A 26,801-nucleotide genomic window follows, 5' to 3' on the forward strand; every position below is an offset into this window, starting at 1 on the left:
GTAAATGGAAAATGCTGTTTTGATTTGTAATATTTTTCAATTTACCATGGGTTTATCAGGATGTAACCCCATCATAAGTCAAGGAGCATCTGTATTTAAAAGTGATTTTGTGTTTAGAATTTATCCTCTAAAACCCTATAGAAAGCTCTTAGGCAGAATGGCATGATCATATCTGCTCTTTGATGGCGCTTGAAAAGAGAGACGAGGGAAGAAATTGGAAGCACAAACACCATTGGAGCTGAGTGATGCTGAAGATTTAATCTGGGGTACTGGTGGGGGGGAATATCGATCAGGGATGAAGTGAAGAGTGAGAACAGCTGACATAGGGTACACCTCAACCTCATGAACACTTGGATTGGGAGTAGCAGAAGCAGAAGTTCACTCACTAGTGTCCTGAAGTTCTTTCACATCATCTGAAGCTTTTTAAAAACATGCATTATGCACTATGTGCCGGGCATCGTGTGATGTGTTTTACAGGCATTAGCCCACTCCTTACATCCACCATGTCTTGACTTGCATTCAAGTGTGTGGGTGGGGACAGTGGCTGATTCATCTTGCACTTTCTCATAGAAGCACAGTCCTTCTAGACTCTGTTTTAAAAGGCCACATATGACTGCACTGGGAAGGCATCAAATGACTACAGTACAAAGTATTTAATGAATGAAATTGTGTCTACAATTCTCAAAAGTTTGCCAGTTTTTGGCAAAAAATAGAGGATGCTATGCAAAGAAGAGAGAGGAATCAAGGATTCTCTGTTTCAAGCCTAAGTAAGTGGAAGAAGGTCACCATTGTGTAAGTAACTCAGGAGAACCTGATTTGATGTGGTAGTATGTGTTTGTCTTTTTGCATAATGAGTTTAAAGTGCTAGGTTAACAGGGGGCTCGCAGAAGAGCTGATATAAGAGCTGTAGGTTTATATGGATATCAGGTAACTTCTTAGGGCTTTAAGTATTTAAGGAGGTGGAAAACAAGATGATTCTAGGCACAAAGAAGGGAAAGCATTTTATTTTGGGGATGGTACTAAAGTGGCTGATCAGAGCAAAGTCAGTCGTCAAGACTTCAATCTGGAGTCCAGGAATGGAGATGGAGACAAAAGGGAAGCCTGTAGTCAAAGTCAGATTTGGCAAAACAGAATTGGGATCCAAGATAAAAACAGTCTTAAGATGGGAATAAAGAAAAAGTAATGATTACCAGCAGCCCCCAGACACACACTGCATGGAACAGATCTTGTTGCTTTCCATTTGCTGAAGAAGCACCAGCCATTTCTTCGGGAAACTCTTTATGATTTTGCCTCCTCGAGAATTTTACCTGCCTTTTCAGTTAAGCATCAAGATTTATCACACTGACTTCTGGCTAAGGATGAATAAGATGTAACTTGCTGAATACCATGAATGAGAGACCTGGAAGCTACTATGAGCCATGAAATTCCCAAAGGCCATCACTTGTGAAATACTGGTCGGGCTTCTGGAAAAGGTGAATAAGAGCATCATGGCAAGATGTCAGCAGTAAAGCAGAGTGGAGACTGAAGCTAAATTATTCCCAACTCAGGCGTTCTCTGCTCATAGAACAATAGCAGTGGCTAAGGTACATGATTGAGTGCTAACTCTATGCCAACTCTTTTCATGAGTTAACTCTGACAAAGCCCTGTCAAGTAGACTCCTCTACCCTCCTCAGTACAGGTCCTACAAGTAGGGAAACTAAGCACAGAAAGCTTAAGTGACTTCTCAAATCCCACAGCTAGTAAGGATAGAGCCGGAATTTGCATCAGGACACTCTTACTTGGAAGTCTTAGCACTTGGGGTTACTGTGACGACTGCCAAACAGCCATGACCTCCCAGGCAAGTGACTGCTAATGTCTAGCTGGACAGCTAGGGAAGAAGCCAAGGAAGGGATTGACAGGGAGAATCTAAAATACACATAATTTTCATAGGGTGTTAGAATTAGTGCCCATTTTAAGAAGTGGATGTTCTGCTTTTCATCCAATTTGAACCTAATAGTTTCACAGTGTTTCAAACTAGGCAATCCCATACGAATGCCTCAGCAATCTTTGCACTACGTATTCTGAAAAACTGAACATATAAGACCCAGTCATCAGGTGATCATTATGAAGAGACATGTTCTACAGTGAAAAGAAAAATCTTTTCAGTATCTTATTTTCTTAATTGACCTTTTGTTAACATGAAATGAGCTGTACATGTGACTTGTTTAAAATCATTTATTATTATCAGGAGTGCCTTTTAGGTGGACCACTCTGTATGACTCTCATGCTTCAAAACTATTTTTTATTCAAGTGACTTACAATGGCCCTAGGAAACAAGTTCCATTATTATCCCCCATTTTAAAATGATGAAAACAGACAAAGCAAAAGCAGGCAACTTAACCAATACCCCATGGCATCACAGTCTTTAGAATAGTCATATTATATAAATATGGCAATAACAATGCACTGAAAATGTCTCCAAAACAAACTCTACATTTTAAAAAATGTATAACAGGAATCTAAGGAAGGGGTCTTACTTCTCTAACTCAGGAAGTGCAAAATCCCTTAAACTTATATCAGACCTGTTATTAACACTCACACTAAGTTTTAAAAACTGCTTAATTTACTTTATCATGACTAGTAATATATAAGAATTTTGTATATACTTTATTAAAAATAACTTTGGAAAACTATTTTGCCTGATCAGCAATAAAACTACTGATAAGCTGGTTATCAAATAATTACCCAATATTAATTTGGCAAATAATTGTTATAACCCAATCTTGTGAATTCAAGACAGGCACATTATAGATATCAAAAATATTAGAAACACATTTAAAATGTCCATATGTTTAGTATACATAGAAAATTCATTGACTAAAATAAGTCATGAAACATGGACCGGAACTTTGTGGGCTATTAAGTTTCATTTTGTTTTACTGTTTTAAAATTTAAATAGTTTGGCTCATTTCTACATTTGTTAAAATTGTAATCTTAAAATATTTTAAAAAAACTTTACAAACACATAGATATGACTAGCCATTTTATCTAAGTTATAAAATAGTTACCCCAGGGAGCTTTCAAGATCCCTGTATTTTAAAGCTTATTTCAAAAACCATCACTACTTTGCATTTTTAAACTGCATCCTTGCATTAAAGAACTGTAAATGTGTTGTCATACAGTAAATATCCACATCCCAATTCTAATTACACCATTCTTGTTGTTAACATAGAGCACTGCTTCTAATAAAAGCATGACATAGTTCTACAGTTTCAATGGCAAAATTAAAGTTTTTTTTTTTTGTTGAAGAGATAATGAAGCAATCACCAAGATATCTGAAACAACAAAGTTAACATTACAATGATTTCAAGAAAAACCAAGAATATATACACTTACATAAAACAAAAAAAAAGGAATAATTCACTTTATGAGAGAAGAAAAGAGAGACAGATTTTTAAAATATTTGGATTCTTTAGCCCATATGCAAATCAAAAAAAAAAAAAAACAGGAGAGAGAAACATAAAGAGACAGAAAGATAGAGATGCTACTTGACATTTTAAAGACCAAAAACTTGCAGTAGTAAAAACACATTCTGAAAGTATTTTAAAACTTAAATTTCACTGGCAAAAGTAGGTAACAGAGGAGACACAGATTCAGTGCAGGATTTTATATACAATAAAACCTAAAACTAAACTCCACCAAAATGAAATTGTAATAATAGCCAATGCCTGGCTAGAAATCTCCCTTTGCACAATGAAAAGGTCACATTACAAGAATAAAATAGTAGCAAGAATGCAGTCTACACACTTTAGATGTTTAGGAAAACAACAGTTTCCAAGCACCACATGAACACTTAATTAAATGGAGATAATGTTAAAGCAAGGTCTCTACAATTTTCTATTAGGTTGTGCTTCAAATAGTCTATAATACGGACCTGAATTAATTACACTTTATTGCACTATATTGGCTGTTGTCATTACACCCAAATGCAACAAATAAGGTAGACTTTAATTTCTCTGTAGATCTCCTTGGATAGAAGATAAGTAATTTAAAAATGCATAAAAATTGAAAAATTTCTGTACTTGTTTATAGTGTCTCTCTGTAAATGTGCATTTGACCAAAGAGATTCCATCCAAATAATGAGAGAAAAACCCCCACAAATAACATCTTCTGCTTTAAAAAATTCTTGGTTTGTAATTTTTTTAAAAGTCATAAAGCCACTGGCTTTCATAGACTTATTAGAACACACTCATCTCTTCATGCATGCTTCTGCTAGTGTCCTAAATTTGGGCTCCAAATTATCCAAAAATTCAAGCCCATCTTCTTCTTGTCGTTCACTGCAACAACCTACAGACCCAGCCACCGATCCTCTTCCTTCATAGTTATATGTCAGGACATAGTCTTGGGCATGCTTGTGATTTTCATCTTGATTACACAGATACACTTTCTGCCAAGGGGAAAAACACAACGTTTTTATTATTATTATTTTAAACACCAAAACTTACTAACATAAAAGTAATTGCTTTGATTTACCTTTCATTGTTTAATTTTTAATCAGAGTGTGTCCTCTAATGGATTCCTACACATAAAAAATGCACATGATTGGTCTGTTTCATACATCACACTATAAATTCAGTATAGCATGTTTCTAAAAGTCACGCATGTGGCAGCAAGTATACAGGTGTTCATTTTACATAGTCATTACTTTCCCTTTCAAAATTTTAGCTGAAAGTGACATCCATCCATTAAACTGAAGACAAATTGATGTGGGCTCAGATCTTCCCAGATAGACATAGTGATGGTACGTGCTCGTCTTGCTGGTACCACATTTTTGGTTTCTAAGGTACAAGTTGTCAGATGGGAAATATTAGCACAAAGTCATGAGATAGTAATTTAAATCTCATCACACATTATTTAGTCATTCTTTCAATTAAAAAAATAGGAGGGAAAGTAAATAACCACTTAAATCTGAACATAACTCTATCAAAATTGAGGAAAAATAATAGCTTTCAATTAGTAGAATTAGTAGATTCATAATTAATTGAAAATTATAGTCAGAATCCAGTTAGTTATTTATAAAGTTTAAAGGAAATTAAAATAGATTTGTAGGCCACTTAGGAAAACTCACTTCACCAAGACGGGGCTGAGTAAAACTGTGCCACTCCGAGTAAGTGTATCTGCAGTTGTCCACCTCCGTGTGTCCTCCCCTGCAGGAGTCCAGGGTGTGATGGTGGCCAGCCCCCCGGCAGGATTCTGAGGTCTGGTGTCCTCCTTTCACCATTTCAATGGTCTCCTGACCTCCGTTTTTGATTCCTGATCCCACAGTGCCACAAACTCCCTGAGCAGAAGCGCCCACAGTTTGGGTTGTGAAGCCATTCGCAGAATACTGAAATGAAAACAATTTGCATTAGGGATAATACAGAGAGGAACACAAAATTATGAAAAAGAACAACATCAAGCGGATAATGCCATTTTTTTGTGTGTGTGCTAGAAGATAAGCTCTCTGAGAGCAGGAACTAAATCTATTTTGTCAATCCTGCGTACCCGACTATGGAAACCCCATAATTTAACGCAGTAGCCACACAAGCAAACTGTCAAGTGGTTGGTACCTGGAGATAAATTATAGTCTTGATGTATAGTCCTTCATTAAAAATCTCTTAGAATACCTGCCCATTGTGGTGGCTCATGCCTGTAATCCCAGCACTTTGGGAGGCCGAGGCAGGCAGATCACTTGAAATGAGGAATTCAAGACCAGCCTCGTCAACATGGTGGAACTCCGTCTCTACTAAAAATACAAAAATCAGCTGGGAATGGTAGTAGGCACCTGTAATCCCAGCTACTCGGGAGGCTAAGGCACAGGAATCGCTTGAACCTGGAAGACAGAGTTTGCAGTGAGCTGTGATTGTGCTACTGCACTCCAGCCTTGGCGACAGAGCCAGACCTTGTCTCAAAAAAAAAAAAAAAAAAAAAAAAAGCCTCTTAGAATACTGTACAACTCTAATTCTTTAATCCTTCCTACATCTCACACCTCAACATAAACAGTTGTCTCACATATACTTACTGTGCTTAGTTTAAATTAATTCCCTTTTACCTGACTAAAACAGAAACAGAAGTAATGATCAATATTTCCATTTAGTATCTAATTCAGTTACACTTCAACTAAATCAAAAAGAATAAAACTATAATTGCCATAAAAATCTTAACTGCAACAATAAACCCTTGCCATCTAAATATATATGAATAAACTAGGCAGGGAAAATAACAAGAACACCAAAGCTTTGGCCACTAGTTATTTATGTTGCATTTTTGGAAACTCTAATATTATTTAAATTTTATTTTTTCACTACCTTCCTGGATACTGTCATGCTTTTGTTTTCTAAATCTTTCTTGCCCTAGTCATCAATTATACTTCTTATAGGGTTTTTACTTGTTTCTTTTCCACATATTGAGCTAGAAAGCAAAGTTGGAGAAATGGCCACTTGCTAGCATTGCTATTTCATATATTTGGCCTCAGGCTGTTTCCTAACCCATATTAGAGCCAGAAAGAATCCATTAAAGTTCTTCCCACGATGATCAAGGCTTGTAGTGATTTTATTGTTGCCAGAAAATGTAAAATCATGTTGGTGAACCATGAATAATTAAAAGCAGCATTTTTACAGCACAAACAGCAGTTGAAATATACACAAAACACAAGGCTTAAAGTTGAAACCATGAATCATTTGAAGTAAAAACAACAATGACATACTAAAACATTTTTACTATTAAGCAACACACTATGGCCAAATTTAAATACCATATATCATCATGTAAATCAAAGTCATTTTAGTTGTTTCAGGGGACCCATGACATTCTATGGTAAATTGCCTGATACCAAAAGAACTTTTCTGAGAAAAGATCATTTTAGAAGGAATATGCATTATAAGCGAATTCATCCTTTGTATTTATTTGAAAAGCCAGACTACTTACCACTTTGTCATCTCCAGGAGCTTCTGTGTTTGATACAATTAGGTTCTGCTGGGCTAAATCATCAGGAATTACTTTTGGTTGTTTAGATGTCCCAGAAGCCCCACAGACCAGTGTAAACAGGATGCCTGGAGGAAGAAAGAAATATACTTGAGTTTATCATAAAATAATATGAAGTTATAAATGTACAATGGTTAATACACAGATAAATCATAAACTTATAAGTGTATATTAAAAGAAGACAGCTTTCCTGGATTGCTTGCGTCAAAGCAGTATACAATAGAAAAGTTTAAATAGATATGCTATTTAAAAGTTTAAATAGCATATCTATTTAAACTTTTAAACAGATATGCTATAATTATGTTACATGTTCTGTTTCTACATTGAATTTTATGTCTATGATAACTAAGACACTGGAATTATACATAAATGCACTTAAAATATATAAATTAAATATATTTATATATTAAATAAAAATACAGCTACATGCAAATGATCAGCTATAGGAAACAGCACTGACTCTTGGAATGTGTCTTGAAAGTTGCCAGGCATGGTGGCTCACACCTGTAATCCCAGCACTTTGAGAGGCCAAGGTGAGGGGATCACTTGAGGCCAGGAGTTAGAGACTGGCCTGGCCAACACAGTGAAATCCATCTCTACTAAAAGTAGAAAAAATTAGCTGGGCATTGTGGTGCACACCTGTAATCCCAGCTACTCGGGAGGCTGAGGCATGAGAATCACTGGAATCCAGAGGCAGAGGTTGCAGTGAGCAGAGATCACACCACTGCACTCCAGCCTGGGCTCTGTCTCAAAAAACAAAAGGTGTCTTGAAAGTTACTTTAAAGGGTATTATTTGAATTCAAGAAAGGACTTAAGACTTACAAAAGAGCAATGCTATGCCCAACAATATTGCAAGGATGGCCCACTTTCCAAGTTGTACTCCTCCACCGCCAATCCTTGGATCTGCATGACGTGTGCAGTCATTTTCGGTAATGCAGTCACACAGTGTAACATCCAATGAAGTGACACTAGACATGCCAAGTCTATCTCTCACTGTTATAGGTACTACATATGAGCCAAATGGAGGGTCATTCTGATAGGAAAGACGTGCTGCTGTATCTGAAAATATAAATAAATAAAACCAAGCATTATACAATGTCACTGATTTCTTCTGAGCATAAATAACTCATTATCAGATAGTTATATTTTCCTAGAAACAGATATTCCTGATGGGATGGCATAGCTGCTAAAAGATTCTAAATGTGAATGGATAGAGTAGTTCTAATCTATACCCATTGCAAACATATTACATATAAAAGTTTGCCTATGCTGCCTCTTAAACAAAATCTTTTGGCTCTTGTAATAATATATTTTATTTGTGTGTAAACAAATCCTTCCTATCATAACTAATAGACTTGTTAATAGATTAGTTTTTACCATACCTTGAAAATATTTAATTAAACCAGTGAGTGTACATTTTCTTTTACACACGCTTCATCGAAGTAATAGTCTGAAATTCTGGATGTTTTCCTTTACTTCATTTTCAAAAATTGTGCCAAATAAACATCAATACTTGTGACTTACTGTCAGAGACTAATTCTGACAACTTAAAACACCCCTGACAGTGACTACATTAGCAGGTCATGAGTCACACAGCTGGAGCTGCATCTCCTGGTCCTAAAGGACGAAGGGACCAACTGCACATGTCTTAGTTTTGATGTAGTTTTCTTAGATAAAGGCTAGAAAATATCTGGAACCGAAAGCCCATACAGATTCTTTTATGGCTTTTATGGTGCATAAGCATGATGATAGGGTTTTTATGCTCATGTGTGAGACGCACCTCTCTCAAGCCTTATTACGACATCAGTATATTACCTGTATGACATGAATTTAGAAGAAGAAAAAAAACAATAAAAAACTAAAAAAAATTTAGAAGCCAATACAATCTTGGTTTTGGAGACTAGATACACTACTACTCTAAATGCAGATACTAGGTCCCATAGAATAATCCTTCTCCCACATAACTACCCAGCATGACATTCTCATTTTCTGCATAGGATTTCAAGCTCTAAATACAAATTTGAATGCTTGGGTAAAAAACACGTTGAATTAAGTCCATTTTAAGAGAAGCCATGGTTAACCTGTTAAGTCTATTTTGTAAGAAATTATAATGAGACTAGCAAAACCAAAACTTATAATTCCTAATGTGTCATGGAGTATTACATGCATTATCTCATTTACTCCCTCAAATAATCCCATTTTAGTAAACTGATGCTCAAAGACAATAAACAGCATGGTCAGATTTACGTAACTAACAAACAGTGAAGAACCAGTGTTTGACACTAAGCTTAACTGACTTCAAAGCCTCTTTAGGGTATATTCTTCTTAAAACTTGGGTGTTTCCCAAGCTTATAAGTGATTACCCAGACAAGTACATCTTTAAAATAACAAAGATTTTGACAAACATACAGCTGCCAAAGTTTTATTTTGCTAAGTAAGACTATTGGGAAAAAAAATGTTCACTTTCTGTCAACACTATTTAAAAACGAATATCACGACACCAAATAAGTAGAAAAGAAAAAAATCTAAGAATAAAATTAATTCTTCCTCCCAACCCCAAAATAAACTGATAACCCCCCGATACACACACACACACACACACACACACACACAACAGAATATTGTTTAGAAAGCTGAAAATCTTGTTAGTTCACAGAGCAGGATCCAAGACATAGTAGCTTAGCTTATTTCTATAAGTCTTCATTTTTCTTTCCTCATCCTGTTCTCCCTTTACGTTCCCTCATAGCCTTTCTTTTCTAATTTGTCATAACAGGAAATTGAGGGATATTCACTGAAAGCATGGGGCTGAAAAACATTCAAGGGCATTTGAAAAGCAAGCCCCATTCAGTGGTTCTAGAGTCATGAAAGCTGGTAGACCATGACACCATGGTCCAAAGGCAGTGTGAGCAGGAGATGGGGAACATGCTGAAGAGTTAAGGGCCAACTAGGGAGTGAGGCAGTGGTGATAATGTAGACAGGTTGCCTTCATTTTTGCCATACTTATCACTGTAGATCCTTCTGGGCTAAAGACAAAAGTACAGATGGGGAACCAAGTTAGGGAGGAATCCCAAGGAGAATACAATAGACACAAAATAGTCAGAAGCCAATACAGTGGCAGAGAGGAGAGATAATGTGGTGGACACTGTGGTGTACATTGGACCCCTTTTCAATGAAGGACTTACATCCCAGCTGCTTGGGAGGCCATCAGCACCTTCCGTGATTGTGCCTTGTTGCCATGGGCAGCCCACATATACTGATGGAGCAATAAGAGAGAATAGGGGATCGATTCAGGACCATTCTGAAGGCCCATTTAGATCAGACTCCCCCTGGGGTTCACTGAGGTTGTCATTTGGCTTGTGCTGCAGCTTGACTTCTCTTTTTGCCCAATCCTACTTCTCCTACTTTCAAAGCTACTGATCCCAAGCAAATTCCTTAGTCATCATTCTGCTTGAGATGCCCTGTCTCAGGGTCTGCTTTCTGGAGAGCCAACCAGTAACAAATGAGGACTCCCTTATGACCTAGGAAACTATAAGAAATCTATGCCAGTAGGAGGTACAGTTAGGAAATGACTGCATTAGACCAAGTCTAAGAAAGGCAGAGAGAGAGAGAGAAAGAGAGAGAGAGAGAGAGAGAGTGTGTGTGTGTGTGTGTGTGTGTGTGTGTGTGTGTATTTGGAGTAGGAGTGAGAATTCACAACACACCTAAGGGAATCTCGGCATAGGATTAGAGACACACTAGAGAGACCTACTCCCAACACACAAAAACTGAGAAACTTTCATTGGTGGTTCCCACATGGTAAATTTTCTCCTATTTCATACAAAAAAAAAAAGTATTGTAGACATCCTGATATTGAAAAGGACAAAGCAATTTTCAAAAATATATACCATTAATTTCTTTCAGTCTCCACATTCTCTGTACTTCTGAAGTAGAACTCTCCAGACTAAAGTCAAAGGGTGGGCCATGGATAGGCTCATCAGGATCAACCGCAACAATCTCCGCAGATGACATGGTGGGTTTGCAGATGATCACTGTCTTTTTAGGTATGAATGGGCCGTTATCATTCACATCTTGAAGTATAATGCCCAGTGTCCCCGTACATGTTCTCCCTTCTAGAAAAATGAAAATAAAAATACTTTTTCTATGTTTTGAGTTTTCACCACAAAATTATGCACTGAACACATTGAAAAATATTTATTAAGCACCTATAATGTAGAAGTTACAATGACAAGCAGTCACAAGCTATGTCCTCAGGGAATGTTAAAAAAAATAATAATATTACTTTCATATGGGTTGTACAAACAATGACCGCTATTAAGATGTGTTTATTCATTCGCTAAATTATTACTGCATTTTATCAGAGGCAAGTTTTGGCTGATTTGTGAGAAGAGGAAGGAAGAGAGTATGAATGAGGACACTTCTGGTATATTTAAAAGCACAAAGAAATTCAAGGAAATGCAAACGCACGTTATACACACCCATGATCTGGAGACAATGACAGGGAAGGTAGACAGGTGGAAGCTGACAAGGAAGCAGGGGCTAAGGGTCTTTGAGAGCCAGACTAGGGAGCTTAGAGTTTGTTGGATAAATAGGTAGCACTTAGGTTTTGGAGCAAAGAAATTGAAGTTATATATTTGAAAGATTGTAACAAAAATAGTACATGGGAATATTCAAAGGGCAGAAGACTCCAGGAGTAGAAAATTACTTGAGAACTGAAATAATCACTGTGGGTTGTAGCCTAAGTAATTCATCTATCTGTACATTCAATAGAAACTTACAGGATAGGCGGGGCACGGTGGCTCAAGCCTGTAATCCCAGCACTTTGGGAAGCCGAAGCGGGCAGATCACCTGCAGTCGGGAGTTCGAGACCAGCCTGACCAACATGGAGAAACCTCATCTCTACTAAAAATACAAAATTAGCCAGGTGTGGTGGCACATGCCTATAATCTCAGCTACTCAGGAGGCTGAGGCAGGAGAATCGCTTGAACCCGGGAGGTGGAGGTTGCAGTGAGCGGAGATCACACCATTGCACTCCAGCCTGGGCAACAAAAGTGAAACTCCGTCTCAAAACAAAAAAAAAGAAAGAAAAGAAAAGAAAGAGAGAAACTTACAGGATAACTACTTTATATAAAGCACTGCACTGGAAAATCTGGGGGATTCAAAGATGAAACAGCCATGGACCCATGCCACAGATGAGTAATGCAGTTGTGATGTCTGAAGCTGAACACAAACCAAGGAGTTATGTCTCTAAATCATTCATTCCTTCTGTTTAAAAAGAAGGCTTTTGACATTACAGTTGGAAAAGAGAATTAAAAAACCCTGTGCCACCCACTGCCTGGAGCTGTGTCTTATATGAAGCTGCCAAGCTCAAGAAGCTCGGAGATCCAAGCACAGCCCTGAAGTCACAACCTCAGCCAGAGCACCTGCAGCATAGCGACTAGACTCATGATAGAGCCAGCGTCATCATGGGTCAGGAGCACTAGGCCACCAAGTTCAGAACTGGTTCTAAACCGTGGGCCACAGAGAAAGAGCAGGTGAAGGCAACTACAAGACTAGTAGTTAATATGGGCAAAGTGGGAGAGAGAGAAAAAACAAAAACGGAAAGCAAAGCAAACACCTCTCATTTAATATAAGCCTGCAAACTAAAATTCCCAAATAATCAAGATTAACACTAAGAAAGAAAACCAACAAAAGCACCAGCCAAAAGATTAATTCATTCTATCCAAGACGTCTCTGAAACAGGTATGTTTAGAATCTTCAAAGACATAAAGAGGGGTAACCAATTAAACAAGTGAAATTACAGCTCAAATTCCAGTAGAAAATAAACAGCAAATTTCACCTACCAGGGATTCTAGAAAAGGGAATAGACAGAATGGCAGAGAAGCAATATTTAAAGAGATTAACAGCTGAGAATACTCCAGAATTAAAGAAAAACATGGCTCTTCAGATTGAAAGTGTTTTCTGACTGCAGAACTAGACAAATATAAATAAATCCATGGCATACACATTGTACTAACACTGTAGAACTCAACTTAGGGTACTATAAAAGCTACCTAAATATATTACCTACAAAAGGACAATCACTAATTGACAGAACAAGAAGCATCAGCAAGAAGAGATACCAGAAGATAATGGGTTAATAGCTGCACAGTGCCATGGGAAAGAAGCTGTTGACTCAGAATTTTAAACCAAGTCAAAGTATCACTTAAGTATGAGGCCAATATTAAAATATTTTTCAGAACAACGAAACTGAGAGAGTTTAAAATTCGCATTCCACAATTGAAAAAAATGTAGTAAAGGACGTACTTCAGCAAGAAGAAAAAAGAACTAGGAGAGAAAACAATGAGAAGCAGGAAACAACGCAACTACCTTCCATTTTTGGACAACTTCGAAAAAGACTATTTACATTAGAAAAAGGAAGCAGGTAGATAATATATATTTCATCTATCTGGCATATGTTTCTACTTATTAGAGCAGAATAATTTCTATCCCTCAACTTCTCCTGTTCTCATGCTATGTGGTGCTACCTTGCTGTCTCTGAAAATTGGGACTGCTGCTTGTCAGAACATTTCTTTCCCTTGGAGTCCACACACACAATTGAGAGTACATGCCTTACCTATTGAATCTGGTTAATTGTGCTGTCTTTAAAAATTGAACTCTATAGTGCTTGCTCTTCTACAACTGGGATAAATCCTTCAATTTCCTTCCAGTAGATGTTTACAGTTGCTCACTGATTAAACTCCAATCTTTTTTTGCACATTGTGATTAATACTGATATAGAAGAACATTTAAGACCTCAGATATCTAATCCACTGTGTTTCATAGCTGTTTTTCATCTGTTGATGAGTTACATACTGTTTTTTTCATTGGAATGTCAGCATAAAATGCTCATCTTCTAGTAGTAATACAATTCTATATGGGCAAAGGCTAACTCCAAATATGAAGTCACATGAGGTGCACTATCCATGGTTTCACGCTTTATGTGCATGACACTCTTCACTCAAATGTTTTAAAATAGTTGCAAGTAATCCCATTCTAACAGCTGGAATAATACAATAGAAACATTAATCTCAAGCTCAACTAGATAAAGGTGATTCCTGGGTAAAGCTGCCGACAGAATTTAGATTAAGAAGTTAAGAAGAAAAGATAAATTGAATGTAAAGCTTAAGAAATAGATATGTTTAGGAGAGGGGAAGGCAGTTAAGACCAGAAAGCATGCAGCAATGTGTGGGCAAGTTTAGACACAGAAGCCTTGAGAGAGAGTTTTAAAAAGCAGGAAGTGCGCACCAGCCCAAGACAGCAGTATCCATGAGGAGAGGTTTCCATCAGGGAGTGGCAGGGAGAACCCAAATGAAATTAGCCAGTATAGATTTTAGAAAAAGGTTTTTCAAAAAATGACACACTTTTGTATGATCTCAGTTCATTCAATTCACAAAGTAAAAAGATGTGGAATTACTGATTCACAGTTCTCTCACAGAGAGTAACACGACTCCCACCCTCTTCAAAAGAAATGAATGGGAACGGCCTCATTACACATTTATTCTATATCACAATGATGATAAGCAGTGTCCCATCTCAATTCCATAACAAATATTTTATCTCTCAATCATTTAAACTCCTCTGCAACAGACGAGAATGTAGAATAAAATTATAGGCAAAATTTCTAATTTCAGACAGCAATTTTTATCTCAACTGTCAATAAACTATTTCCCAAGTGCCGTTAAAAAAATAATGGATTTGAGTTTCATGTTATTTTTTTTTTCTTTTCATTTGTCTTTGACCAACAAGTATTTCTTGGCAAAAAGACATGAGAATCTCAGGCCTTAAAGGACAGTCTTTAATTAGTGAAAGACAAATCAATAATGATTACAACTTTAGCAATTTAACAAACTGAGTCATTTCTCATTAATTTACAGAGAACTGGAATACGTAAATCATCTTCCAAAATCACTTCTAAATTCTGATTTTGCAAGTTATAGTATAATAATTTGTTTGTTATAGTTAGCATTTTATTTTACAAAGACACAAAGTTCAAATTCATGTTATAGAAATTATGTTTTATGCACCAAACGCATCTCATAATCATCCTACTCATATTTCTCTCAATTTTATAGAATGCACAGAACATAATTTTACATTTTATATGATTATATGAATTCATAATGTCTGTCTCTCTAATTTTATAATATACTATTTATTTACCATGATCATAAATATACCATGATTTATTTTTATATAATGTCTTTAATCAGAATTCTAACCCCCAAGTATATTGTTAGCTTCTTGTAAAAAGTTAGAGCTGTTTTCCAGTACTGCACTATGTAAATATGTTCTCCCTGTAATGAACTTTCCTACAAAGTGAACACTTTAAGCGAAATAAGTAGATAAATTGAAACAAGTCTTTGTTTTGTTTTGTTTTGTTTTTGTTTTTGTTTTTGTTTTGAGACAGAGTCTCACTCTGTCGCCCAGGCTAGAGTGCAGTGGCGTGATCTCGGCTCACTGCAACCTCCACCTCCTGGGTTCAAGCAATTCTCCTGCCTCAGCCTCCCGAGTAGCTGGGATTACAAGTGCATGCCACTACACCCAGCTAATTTTTAATATTTTTGGTAGAGATGGGATTTCACCATGTTGGCAGGGATTTCACCATGTTGGCCAGGCTGGTCTCGAACTCATGACCTCAAGTGATCCTCCAGCCTTGGCCTCCCAAAGCACTGGGATTACAGGCGTGAGCCACCACACCCAGCTGAAACAAGTTTTACTAAAATAATTTTCTCAATTTTTAATAATTTTAACTTTAATAAATTACGGTCTCAAGTGTTTCTATGAGTAAATTATTTCATAATTACATCTAAAACTGAGAAGGCTATTAGAAAGCAGACATGAGTTAACAAATTATAGTAAACTTCTTACTTTATATTATCATTGAGAGATACGAAAACAGAGTGCATGTACCCAGCTTTAAAATGTATACTGTTGGCTTCAACACTGAAGATGTATGTAGCCAAGGAAGTATGTAGCTGGCTTAAAGACAAATTCTTACCTTGGTCTGATGCAAGGACTGTAATATTATATATGCCATTTTTTATGGTCTCTGCCTCTCTATCCAGGCTTCTGAAAACTTTGATTGATCCTGTATTTTCATCAACGGTGACCCACCCTGTTGGATCAGTTAATTTCTTATACCTGTTGGTAATGATGAATTAAAATGATAAAATTTATCATATGCTAAATTATAATGATGTAACAAAATAAGCTATAAATTTTAAAACTGAAATAGAATGGTAAGTACCTTATGCCACTGCTACTTCTTGCTTCTGGGTCATATGCTTTATATCCATTGCTTGTTGTTCCCACTTCTGCATTTTCTTTCATGCGAACAGTCTGTATTGGAGGGTTACACTCAGGGCCCTCATCCAGATCTTTTACATTAACAGTAACTGTTGCTGTGCTCATGGCTGATCTCGAACTAGCCTCTCTGGAAAATGGAGCTTCATTAACTACACCAATTTGCAGGATCACCTGTTGCTTTTCTTCATAATTCAAAGGCTACGAAAGCAAATGTATTGAAAAATCAGATGAACTCATTTAATATTTGGCAATGCTAACGAGTATATATAATGTTAAATTTGGAAATATGTAAGTGCCGTGTTGGGAATAACCACTAGATTATGAAACATATATCCAGTGATATGGTTTGGCTCTGTGTCCCCACCCACATCTCATGTCGAATTGTAATTCCCAGTGTTGGGGGAGGGACCTGATGGAAGGTGATTGGATCATGGGGGCGGATTTCCCCACTGCTGTTCTCATGATAGTGAGTGAGTTCTCACAAGATCTGGTTGTTCAAAAGTGTGTAGCACATCCCCCTTTGCTCTGTCTCTCCTGTTGCCATGTGAAGATGTGTTTGCTTCCCCTTTGCCTTCCGCCATGATTGTAAGTTTCCTGAGGCCTACCTAGTCATGCCTCCTATACAACCTGTGGAACTGTGAGTCAGTTAAACCTCTTTTGTTTATAAACTATCCAGTCTCAGGTAGTTCTTTATAACATGTGAGAACAGACTAATACACCCAGAAACCCAGTGGTGGTGGAGAAAGAGGAGTTCTCCCACTGATTTAGTACTTGGGTAAAGCTGGCAAAAAAAAAGGACAGAAAATTGTTCTTCAACTGCAAATTTAAGGTAAGTAGTATAACAGGTATTGATGAAGATTTCAGAGAGTATTTAATGAGGGTTCTTGGATGTTAATACATGAGATACTCCTTTAGGGGATTCATACTATAAACAATAGTTATTTACTACACCATAAATTTTAGGACAGCTTGTCTTGCCCTCCTAAGATGAATAAAATTATTTGTACCTGGTATGAGGAAGAGAAAAAAAAACGGTAAATTTTTAAAAAATGCTTTTAAGAGGAGCGAGACAAGAAAATACAAAGCTTATGGGCATCATATTTTCTTTTTTTATGTGTGTCTTCCATTCCAGTTCCTGTCTTAAGACAGGAACACATTTAATAAAAGGTTTTATTTTATCTTGCCTGATATGTAGTTGTAATGAGAATTAGTGAAACCATGTCCTAGAAGACAGAAATCTTTTCAGGTCTTGGACTTCACACAGATAAATTTCCTTCTGAGAATACCAAGGATTAGGGGAGGGGTTAGGTGAAGAAAGAGACAAGATTTAAAGGAAATTTCTTTGCTATTTTAAAATAGAGAAAATAATATAAAAACAGCAGCTGATTTTCATCATTGTAAGGAAAATGGATTCAACATTTTTTAATCCATGCTCCTTGTGAATATATACAAAAAGAAAACGGCATAGACCCACCGTAAAACCACGTTCTAGTTAAAGATGCAGCAGAAATAAGTCTATAAATTTGTCCAAGGCTAAAGGAGCTCAGATTGCTTTATGCACTAACTCTGGCTGCTGAAATAGTATTAGAAAGAAGTTTTAGAAGTGTTTGCATCGTTGAATCATTGAGGATTTTCATTCTGAACCTGGATGCTAAGGATGTAATATATACTGAATATGATGAACAAACCTATGAATAACCTCTCCATGGGGCTGACCAAGAGTAACTCTTGATTTGGGAAATTCAGTAAGTAAGTAAAGGCTCCTTGACCACAAACACAGAAAAACTCGGCTAGGAAAAGTCCGGCACTGTCCCGGGGTATCAAAGCTCTGCTAGTTTTTGAACCGTTTAAAGATATTGGTTACAAAATAGATATTGTATTATATGGACTTTTTAAAAAAAAATCATACCTGAACAAAAGATTATCAAAAACTAATATATTCTTTCCATTGTATATGAAGAACAGAGCATTTGCATTTACTTATATATCTGTTGTATTCCTACATTTATCAGAATTCCTTTCTTTCCATTAAATTCTAGCATGCTATTCTATATTATAAACTACAAATAATGTTCTAATTTATTCTTACCTTAACTACACAAAGAACTCCTTCATTGGTTTTGGCATCTGTTACAATTTTAAAATTTCCATTTTCATTGCCCTTTAAAATGGTATAATTAGCTCTCCAATTAGCAGTATTCACTAAGTCCTTATCCTCAACAGTAACTCGTAAGATTTCCACATCAACTGTATTTTCTTCCACTGATGTCACATACTAAAATAATAAAAGCAAACAAAAAATTTCATTAGTAACCCTCACAAAAATAGAACACCATGTGAAGTAAATCCTACTCTTCTCATTTCCAAAGTACTATGTTTACATGATTTTAAACCCTAGCACTATACAACTTTTAATGTCATTGGGGCACTTCATTTGAAATCAGGAGGGGTGGGTGGGGATGTGCATTTTTTTCTTTTCCTTTTTTTTTTTTTTTTGAGATGGAGCCTCACTGTGTCGCCCAGGCTGGAGTGCAATGGCCCAATCTTGGCTCACTGCAACCTCTGCCTTCCAGGTTCAGGCGATTCTCCTGCCTCAGCTTCCTGAGTAGCTGGGATTACAGGTGCCTGTCACCATGCCCGGCTAATTTTTGTATTTTCTGTAGAGACAGGATTTCACCATATTGGCCAGGGTGGTCTCAAACTCCTGACCTCAGGTGATCCGCCCGCCTCGGCCTCCCAAAGTGCTGAGATTACAGGCGTGAGCCACTGCGCCAGGCCAGAGATGTGCATATTAAACAATTAAAACTGGTCTATTCATTTTTCCTTAATTAATATCATACACTTACAGAAGTACGAGTAAATGTTGGCAAGTGGTCATTTACATCATCAATATTAATGATACAAGTTGAAGTTGTCTGTAGACCAAAATACTGACCATCCATGTCTTGTACTTTTATTTTCAACTGGTACTTGTCAATTAACTGAAAGCAAAAAAAGAATTTAATTATTGGGTGAAAGCACCAACATTATAATTGAAATCTTACTTTACACTCCATAATTTTTTTGCACTAAGAATTTAAGAAGTACATTATTACATTTCACAGCATTCATGTATTAGAAGAATTTTCTCTCACTAGTAATTTTTCTTTTCTTTTCTTTTTTTTTTCTGAGACGAAGTCTCGCTCTGTTGCCCAGGCTGGAGTGCAGTGGTGCGATCTTGGCTCACTGCAACCTCTGCCTCCTGGGTTCAAGCGAGGCAGGAGAATCACACTAGGAATTTTTAATCAATTTATGAAAATTGAATAGTTTCTCAAATTTATAGTGCTATTAACTTACAGAATATAGAATCAATTGGTTTTGTCTTTATTCAAGAAGAGCTATTTGCCACAAGTGCATTTAAAATTGCCTGGTAATTAATCAAAACCTTTATCTCCTAGCCAAAGTATATTCTTATGTTCAAAAAAATAGACAGCAATGACTCTTATAATAGTCTTTTAACAAAACAATAAAATGAAATTTCTTCCTGCAAAAAATATAGATTTTAAGGGTTTATGTTACGTTTAAGAGATCATTTAAATTGATATGAAGATAAAGGTCTGGGGCTATGTAGGCTTTTTTCTTTCTGTGGAAAATAGAATCTGGCTCTTAAGGCTTTCAATTTATCAGATATTGTTGAAAACTCATCACTACCTTAAAAAAAATTTTTAAACATCTGAAGCATTTAAATATTTTAAAGTGTTTCTCCTTATAACTTTCATTTATCGTAAGTGATTGAGATATGGGAGGATTAAAAACAATACAGTAATAATGTTTTCTGGACTGAGCATTAGGAGACTTGGGTTCTAGTTCCAACTCCAAAAATAAGAGACAATCTTGGGCAATTGGAAAATTCACTTTGTCTAGGTTCCTTCTTCTATAAGATGGTCATGCTTACCTTTCCTACCTAATTGATCTCTTTTCATAAGACAAAATAGTATGTTAAAATCTATCCTCATCTTCTGCCTAGAATGTTCACCCTTCTCTTACAAAGATTCTTCCCTTAATTCCATCACCTCTGAAACTTTCTTTTCCTTAGGCATTATCTAAAATAAAACTAAAGTTTCTCTTGATCTTCCTGCTTTTAACACACATAATTTTCCAGATTTACTCCTCCCTCATAACCAATCACATGTGCAGACTTGAAAAATAATGGCCTTATTTCAACTGAAAAATTTTAAAACATCATGCTACTGTACTTTCAAGAAGGAATACATATTTTGTTTGTAGTGAGCTAAAATTTATTGGAAATAATTAACTGGCTAATGAAACAAGGAAATGAAGTTTGATACCCTAAGTATTAACTTATGCTATCTTCAGATGGAAGAGAAATTCTGATGTTTAAAGGGACTAAAAGTTTGTAGGCAACTGAAGAAAACCAGAATCCTGAGGTCAAAAAGTTACTAGACAGCACCACTGGGTAAACTCCTTCATTGGACAAGTGTTTTCAACTGATTATTTCAGAAGAATCTATTCAAAGAAAAGCACTTCTATGATTGTTTGATTTGGGAGCTGAACAAGCTGTTGAGTTTTTCCTTTTTTTTTTTTTTTTCCATAGAATGCTATTTTCACATAGACATCTATGGCTATGCAGACTATAGTTTTATGAAGGTATTTTGTAAAACATAAAGTTAATCTGTCACTTCAGGGAAAACAACTATTTGTTGCCAATGACAAACTGGAGATTTCAAACAAAAATGAGAAGCTTGGAAAACCTTTATCAACCAATGTGGTATCAATGGAAGTAAAGAGGTGATCTTTTTGGTATTATTTAATGCAATGTGTCAATATTTGGAAGCTCTGCATTACTTGGTGAACCAATATTTTCCAAATGACCAACACACAATATAGAATGATATATTGGTAAAATGGTCACTCACAGTGTAAGATAGAGCAATGGATTTTAATGTAATAAAGTACAAAAGGTCATTGGTGAGGCTTCAGAGTCCACATTACCAAAAACATTTAGGAAACTAGCTACTCCTTGTCAAGTTTTCACGTAGTATCAAGGAATAATATCCACAGTGATCTGTAATGATCATCAAAATACTACTCTCTTTTCTAACTTTATATCATGTCAGATTGCCTTTATATATGATTCAGCTAAAACTACATATTGTAACAGACTAAATGCAGAAGGAGATATGAGAATCCACCTGTCTTAAGCAAAATATTAAAAACATTTGGAAAAATGCATAACAATGTCACTCTTCCCACTAAATTGTACTGTTTTGGAAAATGTACTTATTCTGTAAGTACAAAAAGAAGAAAAAGTATAACAATTTTTACTGTTATTTTATAAGAATTTTAACTGTTAACATGTAATTAATTTATTATTTTTAATATTTAAATTAATATATAATTTAAGCTTTCCTTAGTTTTAAACATTAACAAGGTAACGTAGATAAATACAACCTAGATAAATAAAAGATCTTTGGGATTTTCAACAATATTTAACATTGTTAACAATATTCAACAATATTTAACAATATGTAACAATGTCAAGCATTGGTCTTGAGACCAAAGCTTTTGAGAACCACTACCCTAATCCATGAGGGATAGAGGAAGGAAGAGAAAATTAATCTGAAGATTTAAGATTTAAGAATCAAATAAAGTACCTGATAAACATCTACTACTATATTTTAAGATTAAGGATTATAAATATAGGAAATAAGGACACAGAAATTGCTATAAGAATTTAGATGAATAATGCTTCATGGAGGAGGTAATAGGTGAATAACTAAGTGAATGAATTACTAAGCTAGGGTATTGCAGTAGAAAGAGACAGAATATAGATTTAAAACAATCTTGGAGGTAAAAACATGCTTTAGGAAGTGATGTGATTCAGGGGGGCCAAGAGACATCAAATACAATTTGGAGACCATGACTCCAAGGTGACAACAGAAAATGATTAATAGAGAAAGAATATATAAATATCTTTTTAACTAGAAAACACAGAATGGAAAATACGTTTAGAAGAACAGAAGACAAGTTAAATTTCAGATTTATTACATCTTAGGTACCTGTCAGACATCCAAATCAAGATTTCTAGCAGTTGATTGAAAATGGGAAACCAGAGATTAGAGAGACATAAACTGTCTTTTCATCTGTGTAAGAGGTAGAATGTAGATGAGATTGTTGAAAAGATGATAACAAATTTCTGCATATATTTAAAAGGTTCACTTTTTACATTTGACATTTTGTTTTAACACTGTAAATATGTTTATATTAGGAAATCTGATTGTATGAAACACACAATTCAGAAAAGAATGAATTAGCAGTTCAAAACCAGCATACTCCAAGGTTATTTAGTGATCTCTATTAACATACATAAAATAATAATGTTTCTAAAATGAGATTCACAACATACTTTTCAAAAATACATCTACAGGAGTTATACAGGTACTATTGAATAGCCACGTTATAATCAGGTTTTATTAACATTTATGTTACCTCTCTGTCTAGCTGAGATGATGTTGTGGTGATCACACCTGTAGTTGGATGCATAGAAAATAGGGTGGGTGATGGTGGCACCTGCCCAATGATGGAGTACTTCAGGCGTGTGTGCATCGTGTCAGGCTCATCTTTGTCAGTTGCACACACTTGTCCCACAGTAGTGCCTACAGAAGAAAAGTCCTTTTTAATCTCCAAAACATTCACATGTTCTATGTTCCCTTTATTTCATTCCTTTTCACCCACCTCAAAAAAGTTCTGGACCACATTATTATATAGCAAAGTCACGGCTTTTATAAATTTGCAGACCTCTCCATACAGTATCACTTCCTTTCAAATATTCTGACATACTAGCATTTTTGAATTGGGTGATCATATTCATATTTACTGTATTTAATGTATGATTTTATAAATGTTGATACTATCCCTCCATGTATTTTCAGACTAAACATTTCTGATTATTCTATAACTTTTCTCTGTTTGTAAGCTTGTGCTTAGATTGATCATAGGGGTCAGTTTTCTCTAAAACTGCATGGTTCACTTAGACCTTTCTAGAGAAGGTCTCCAAAACTGCATTCTGACTTTTAGCTAAAACAGACCATTTTCACAGGACTGAGAAAATGTTTGTATTATTCTCAGTGACTTTAATAATTATGCCCAGAATACTGGCAATCATTTAATCCTAGAGAAAATCCGTACATATCTTTAAAACTACATCTCCAGTTAGTGAAAGACATTCTTTTTGGGCTACGTTCTCTTACATCCATCCATCCATAGGACGACAGCATAACATTTATTAACTCCTATTTGTCAGGCACTGTGCTTGGCATTCGCTGTGTATTGAGCTTCACTTAATCTTCATAACAATCTGGCATACTGATAACCCATTTTACAGATGAAGAAATTAGCCTTGCCAAGATCAGGAAATTTGCCCAGGGTCACACAGCTAGTGAAACACAGAGTAAAATTCCACCCAGAGTCCCTTATTCTTGCCGCCGGGATATGCTGCTTCCCAATGGACACACTAAAACTAAATGTATGAATTGAAACACAGTTAATTTGCCATATATTGTTTAAGGAGGTACTCACCCACTCTGCAATTTTCAAAAATGGTAAAAGTATAAGTTTCTTCTGTAAAAATTGGGTAGTTATCATTTTCATCCTCTATTTTGATTATTAGGGGCAGTGGAAGTTCTGGAGTGTACCCATCTGGAGTTGTTGCAAAGGCAATTATCTGTGAAGAGAGTAAAATAAGGAGAAAAGTGAAAATAATCTTTTAAAATGAGGTATGCTTCAAATTCATTTTGGCTTTAACTTGGAGACTGTTCAGAACTACAGTATGAGTCTCACCATTTGTTATTGTTTTGGGATATGGATATAATTTTAATGCCAAAGAGGTGCCTAATTTCATGATTCAATATAGCATTGTATGTTTAAATTTATCTGTTTAAATTTATCAAAGATAATTTTAGTTTCTCCGCTATTGCTATACTGTTATTCATGGGTGTAACAATTTTTACTGTTATTTTCCCAAACAGCCTTGAAGACTTTTTTGTTTTCCTTTGTTTGAAAGGTTCAGGTGCATGGATTTTAAATACAACTTTCTGGGTCTTTCTGAACTTGAGATCCTGTAGGATTACAAATTCTCCAGGTACACTTAACTGGGATATTATCCTATTTTCTACTAATGAGGACTTCAGGCATATCAATGTTTACATTTGGGTAAGTCTTTTCAAAAGAATTTTTAATTTAAAAAGGGTGAATCAGAAATGAAACGAATGGTGGTAAATTGTGATGGAATACAGTTTAATTTTTTTGTTTTTATAATATGAATTTCAATACCAATTTTCTCATAACAGCTATCATAGAAAGGCCAGAACATCCTAGGTATTTAGAAGGCCAGGACATGGCAATTCTAAACCTAAATACTTTATTCAACACTTGCCTGTCTTATTTGATTAATTTGGTCTTCTAATGAATAATTAATTCATCCAAAATAGACATAAAATAATTAAAACTGACTTAAGCAAAATGACCAAGTCCTGTTGGGAAACCAAACCAGCATTAGGTTGAATTCTTTCATATTAACTCACTTTCCAGCATAGGAAATTAACCAGATGATTAAAGGACTGAGTAAGCTTAGGTAAGCACTGTCACACTCCCTACCTGCTCCCTATAAACTAACATTCTCCCACATTTTCAAGGTACTGAGGTTTACTTAATGACTGAACCTCATTTACCCCCTATGGTATCTCCATACTATAAAGAGGTTCACAGATCTTTTTGGGCCAACTAAGTAACTGTTCTTGTCTGGGCACGGTTGCTCAGGCCTGTAATCCCAGCATTTTGGGAGACCAACATGGGCGGATCACCTGAGGTCAAGAGCTTGAGACCAGCCTGGCCAACATAGTGAAACTCCATCTCTACTAAAAATACAAAAAATTAGCTGGGTATCATGGTGCGTGCCTGTGATCCCAGCTACTCAGGAGGCTAAAGTGGAAGGATCGCTTGAACCCAGGAGCCAGAGATTGCAGTGAGCCAAGATTACGCCACTGCACTTCAGCCTGGGTGACAAAGTGAGACTACGTCTCAAATAAAAAAAAAACAAAACTGTTCTTCAAAGTGGTACTTTTGTGGGGAAAAAAATAAATAGTAAAACCATAATACCAGGAACAATCTAACAGAATCCAATATTATTTATTCTATGAAAATATTTTTTGTTTCAAGTCAATTATGTGCTATTAGGGAGTAGCCAGAGCATTGGTGACAAACTCAGAAAACAGAAAAGGTTAAGTGAATTGCAAATGAGACAAAATGGCCAAGCATCATCATTACTAATACAGTACACACATTTTAGACTTTACCTCAAAAGATTCATACTGCTCACGATCTACAGGACGAGTACAATACAAGTTTCCGGTGTCTCTCTCCACATAAAATAAATTCCGAGGTTCTTGGTCAACTCCAGGACCTCTTATGGAATAGTATATGGTATAGTTTTGGGCTGTGTCAGATTGAACCTAGAAAGTAGATATTATATACATGAGACAAATCTTTATTTCAGCAGAACTTTCATCTATATATTTATGAAATCTCATTGCCTTTTTATTAGTTTAAATAATTGCCCTCATTAATTTATTATTATATATAAATAAAAAAGCAACAGAATAAGAAAGTCCAATTGAGAAATTTCAAGAGCAAGGCATGAGTAAAATAATGTAGTGCATCTCAGTTCTCCAGAATAACTAAGGGAATATTTGATAGGCTAGATGGTGTCTATATGTGGAAAAAACACTTAAGACTTTTCCTGTCTTAGAAAACAAAGTATCCTGAGCATGGAAAATTATTCTGTTATCACTGTTTTTTTAAAAAACTGAGTTTTTATTATATGTAACATAACATTTAAGAACGGAGTTTAAAGTGTACTGTCTGCAGGGCAAAAATGTGTACAATAGTTTCCTTAACGAGTTTTTTGCTCTTTGCCAACATCTTCCTTATAGGAACTGAGTAAAAAAAAAAAAATGAGTGAGAATAGAAATGGAATAATATTTTCGAATGTGTAATATTCTGATCCTCGATTCAAAAAGCAAATTTCTTCCAGGCTGTGTTCATCCTCTCAGTAACATCCTGACTATATCAGGATAACTAACATAACTGTTTTCTAACAATTTTCCAACTTTAATATGCTCTTTTCTCAGCTGTATTAAATTTGTTGGTGGGTTATAAAAAGGATTATCCCTTGCTATGTTAAGAACTGAGGAAAAATAAACCAAAGTCATACACTGAATGTAGTAGCCACTAGCAGTGGAAGAAGGCAAGAAGGCTTGCTGGGGTTTCTACTGAAACAAGACAGAGAAAAAGAGCCAGGCATGCTTGGCTCATGCCTGTAATCCCAGCATTTTGGGAGGTTGAGACGGGACAATCATTTCAGCCTAGGAGTTCAAAACCAGCCTAAGCAACATAGT

General features: G+C 35.8%; 1 protein-coding gene, 1 long non-coding RNA gene and 1 pseudogene across 5 annotated transcripts in view; 2 read left to right on the top strand and 1 right to left on the bottom strand.

Moving 5' to 3' along the window:
- The first annotated feature begins 648 nt into the window (after positions 1–648).
- LOC129019047 (uncharacterized) lies at positions 649–24,609 on the top strand. Of its 3 annotated transcripts, none has more exons than XR_008495484.2 (3): positions 649–792; positions 24,017–24,122; positions 24,410–24,609. It is a non-coding gene; the product is annotated as an uncharacterized LOC129019047 (long non-coding RNA). The 3 variants fall into 3 exon arrangements; XR_008495485.2 differs by having other exon boundaries at positions 649–767; XR_008495486.1 differs by lacking the exon at positions 649–792 and adding an exon at positions 20,991–21,135.
- Positions 2,265–26,801, bottom strand: part of DSC2 (desmocollin 2) — a 36,357-nt gene continuing 11,820 nt past the window's right edge. Inside the window, exons 5-17 of one of the 2 annotated variants that reach the window (XM_054461302.2) lie at positions 25,701–25,856; positions 23,926–24,070; positions 22,837–23,003; positions 19,194–19,328; positions 18,437–18,622; positions 16,289–16,545; positions 16,040–16,182; positions 10,887–11,111; positions 7,825–8,061; positions 6,946–7,070; positions 5,108–5,365; positions 4,513–4,558; positions 4,292–4,426 (exon numbers count right to left, since the gene is read on the bottom strand). In XM_054461302.2, the coding sequence (XP_054317277.1) occupies positions 4,523–4,558; positions 5,108–5,365; positions 6,946–7,070; positions 7,825–8,061; positions 10,887–11,111; positions 16,040–16,182; positions 16,289–16,545; positions 18,437–18,622; positions 19,194–19,328; positions 22,837–23,003; positions 23,926–24,070; positions 25,701–25,856 (2,070 nt within the window). In that variant the 3' untranslated portion in view covers positions 4,292–4,426; positions 4,513–4,522. Of the gene's footprint in view, positions 4,427–4,512; positions 4,559–5,107; positions 5,366–6,945; positions 7,071–7,824; positions 8,062–10,886; positions 11,112–16,039; positions 16,183–16,288; positions 16,546–18,436; positions 18,623–19,193; positions 19,329–22,836; positions 23,004–23,925; positions 24,071–25,700; positions 25,857–26,801 lie in introns of both variants that reach the window. The other variant, XM_054461301.2, reaches the window with a different exon arrangement.
- On the top strand, positions 8,715–8,827 carry LOC129019217 (small nucleolar RNA U13; annotated as a pseudogene).

This window comes from Pongo pygmaeus, chromosome 17, assembly GCF_028885625.2.
Source record: "Pongo pygmaeus isolate AG05252 chromosome 17, NHGRI_mPonPyg2-v2.0_pri, whole genome shotgun sequence".
Lineage (NCBI taxonomy): Eukaryota > Metazoa > Chordata > Mammalia > Primates > Hominidae > Pongo > Pongo pygmaeus.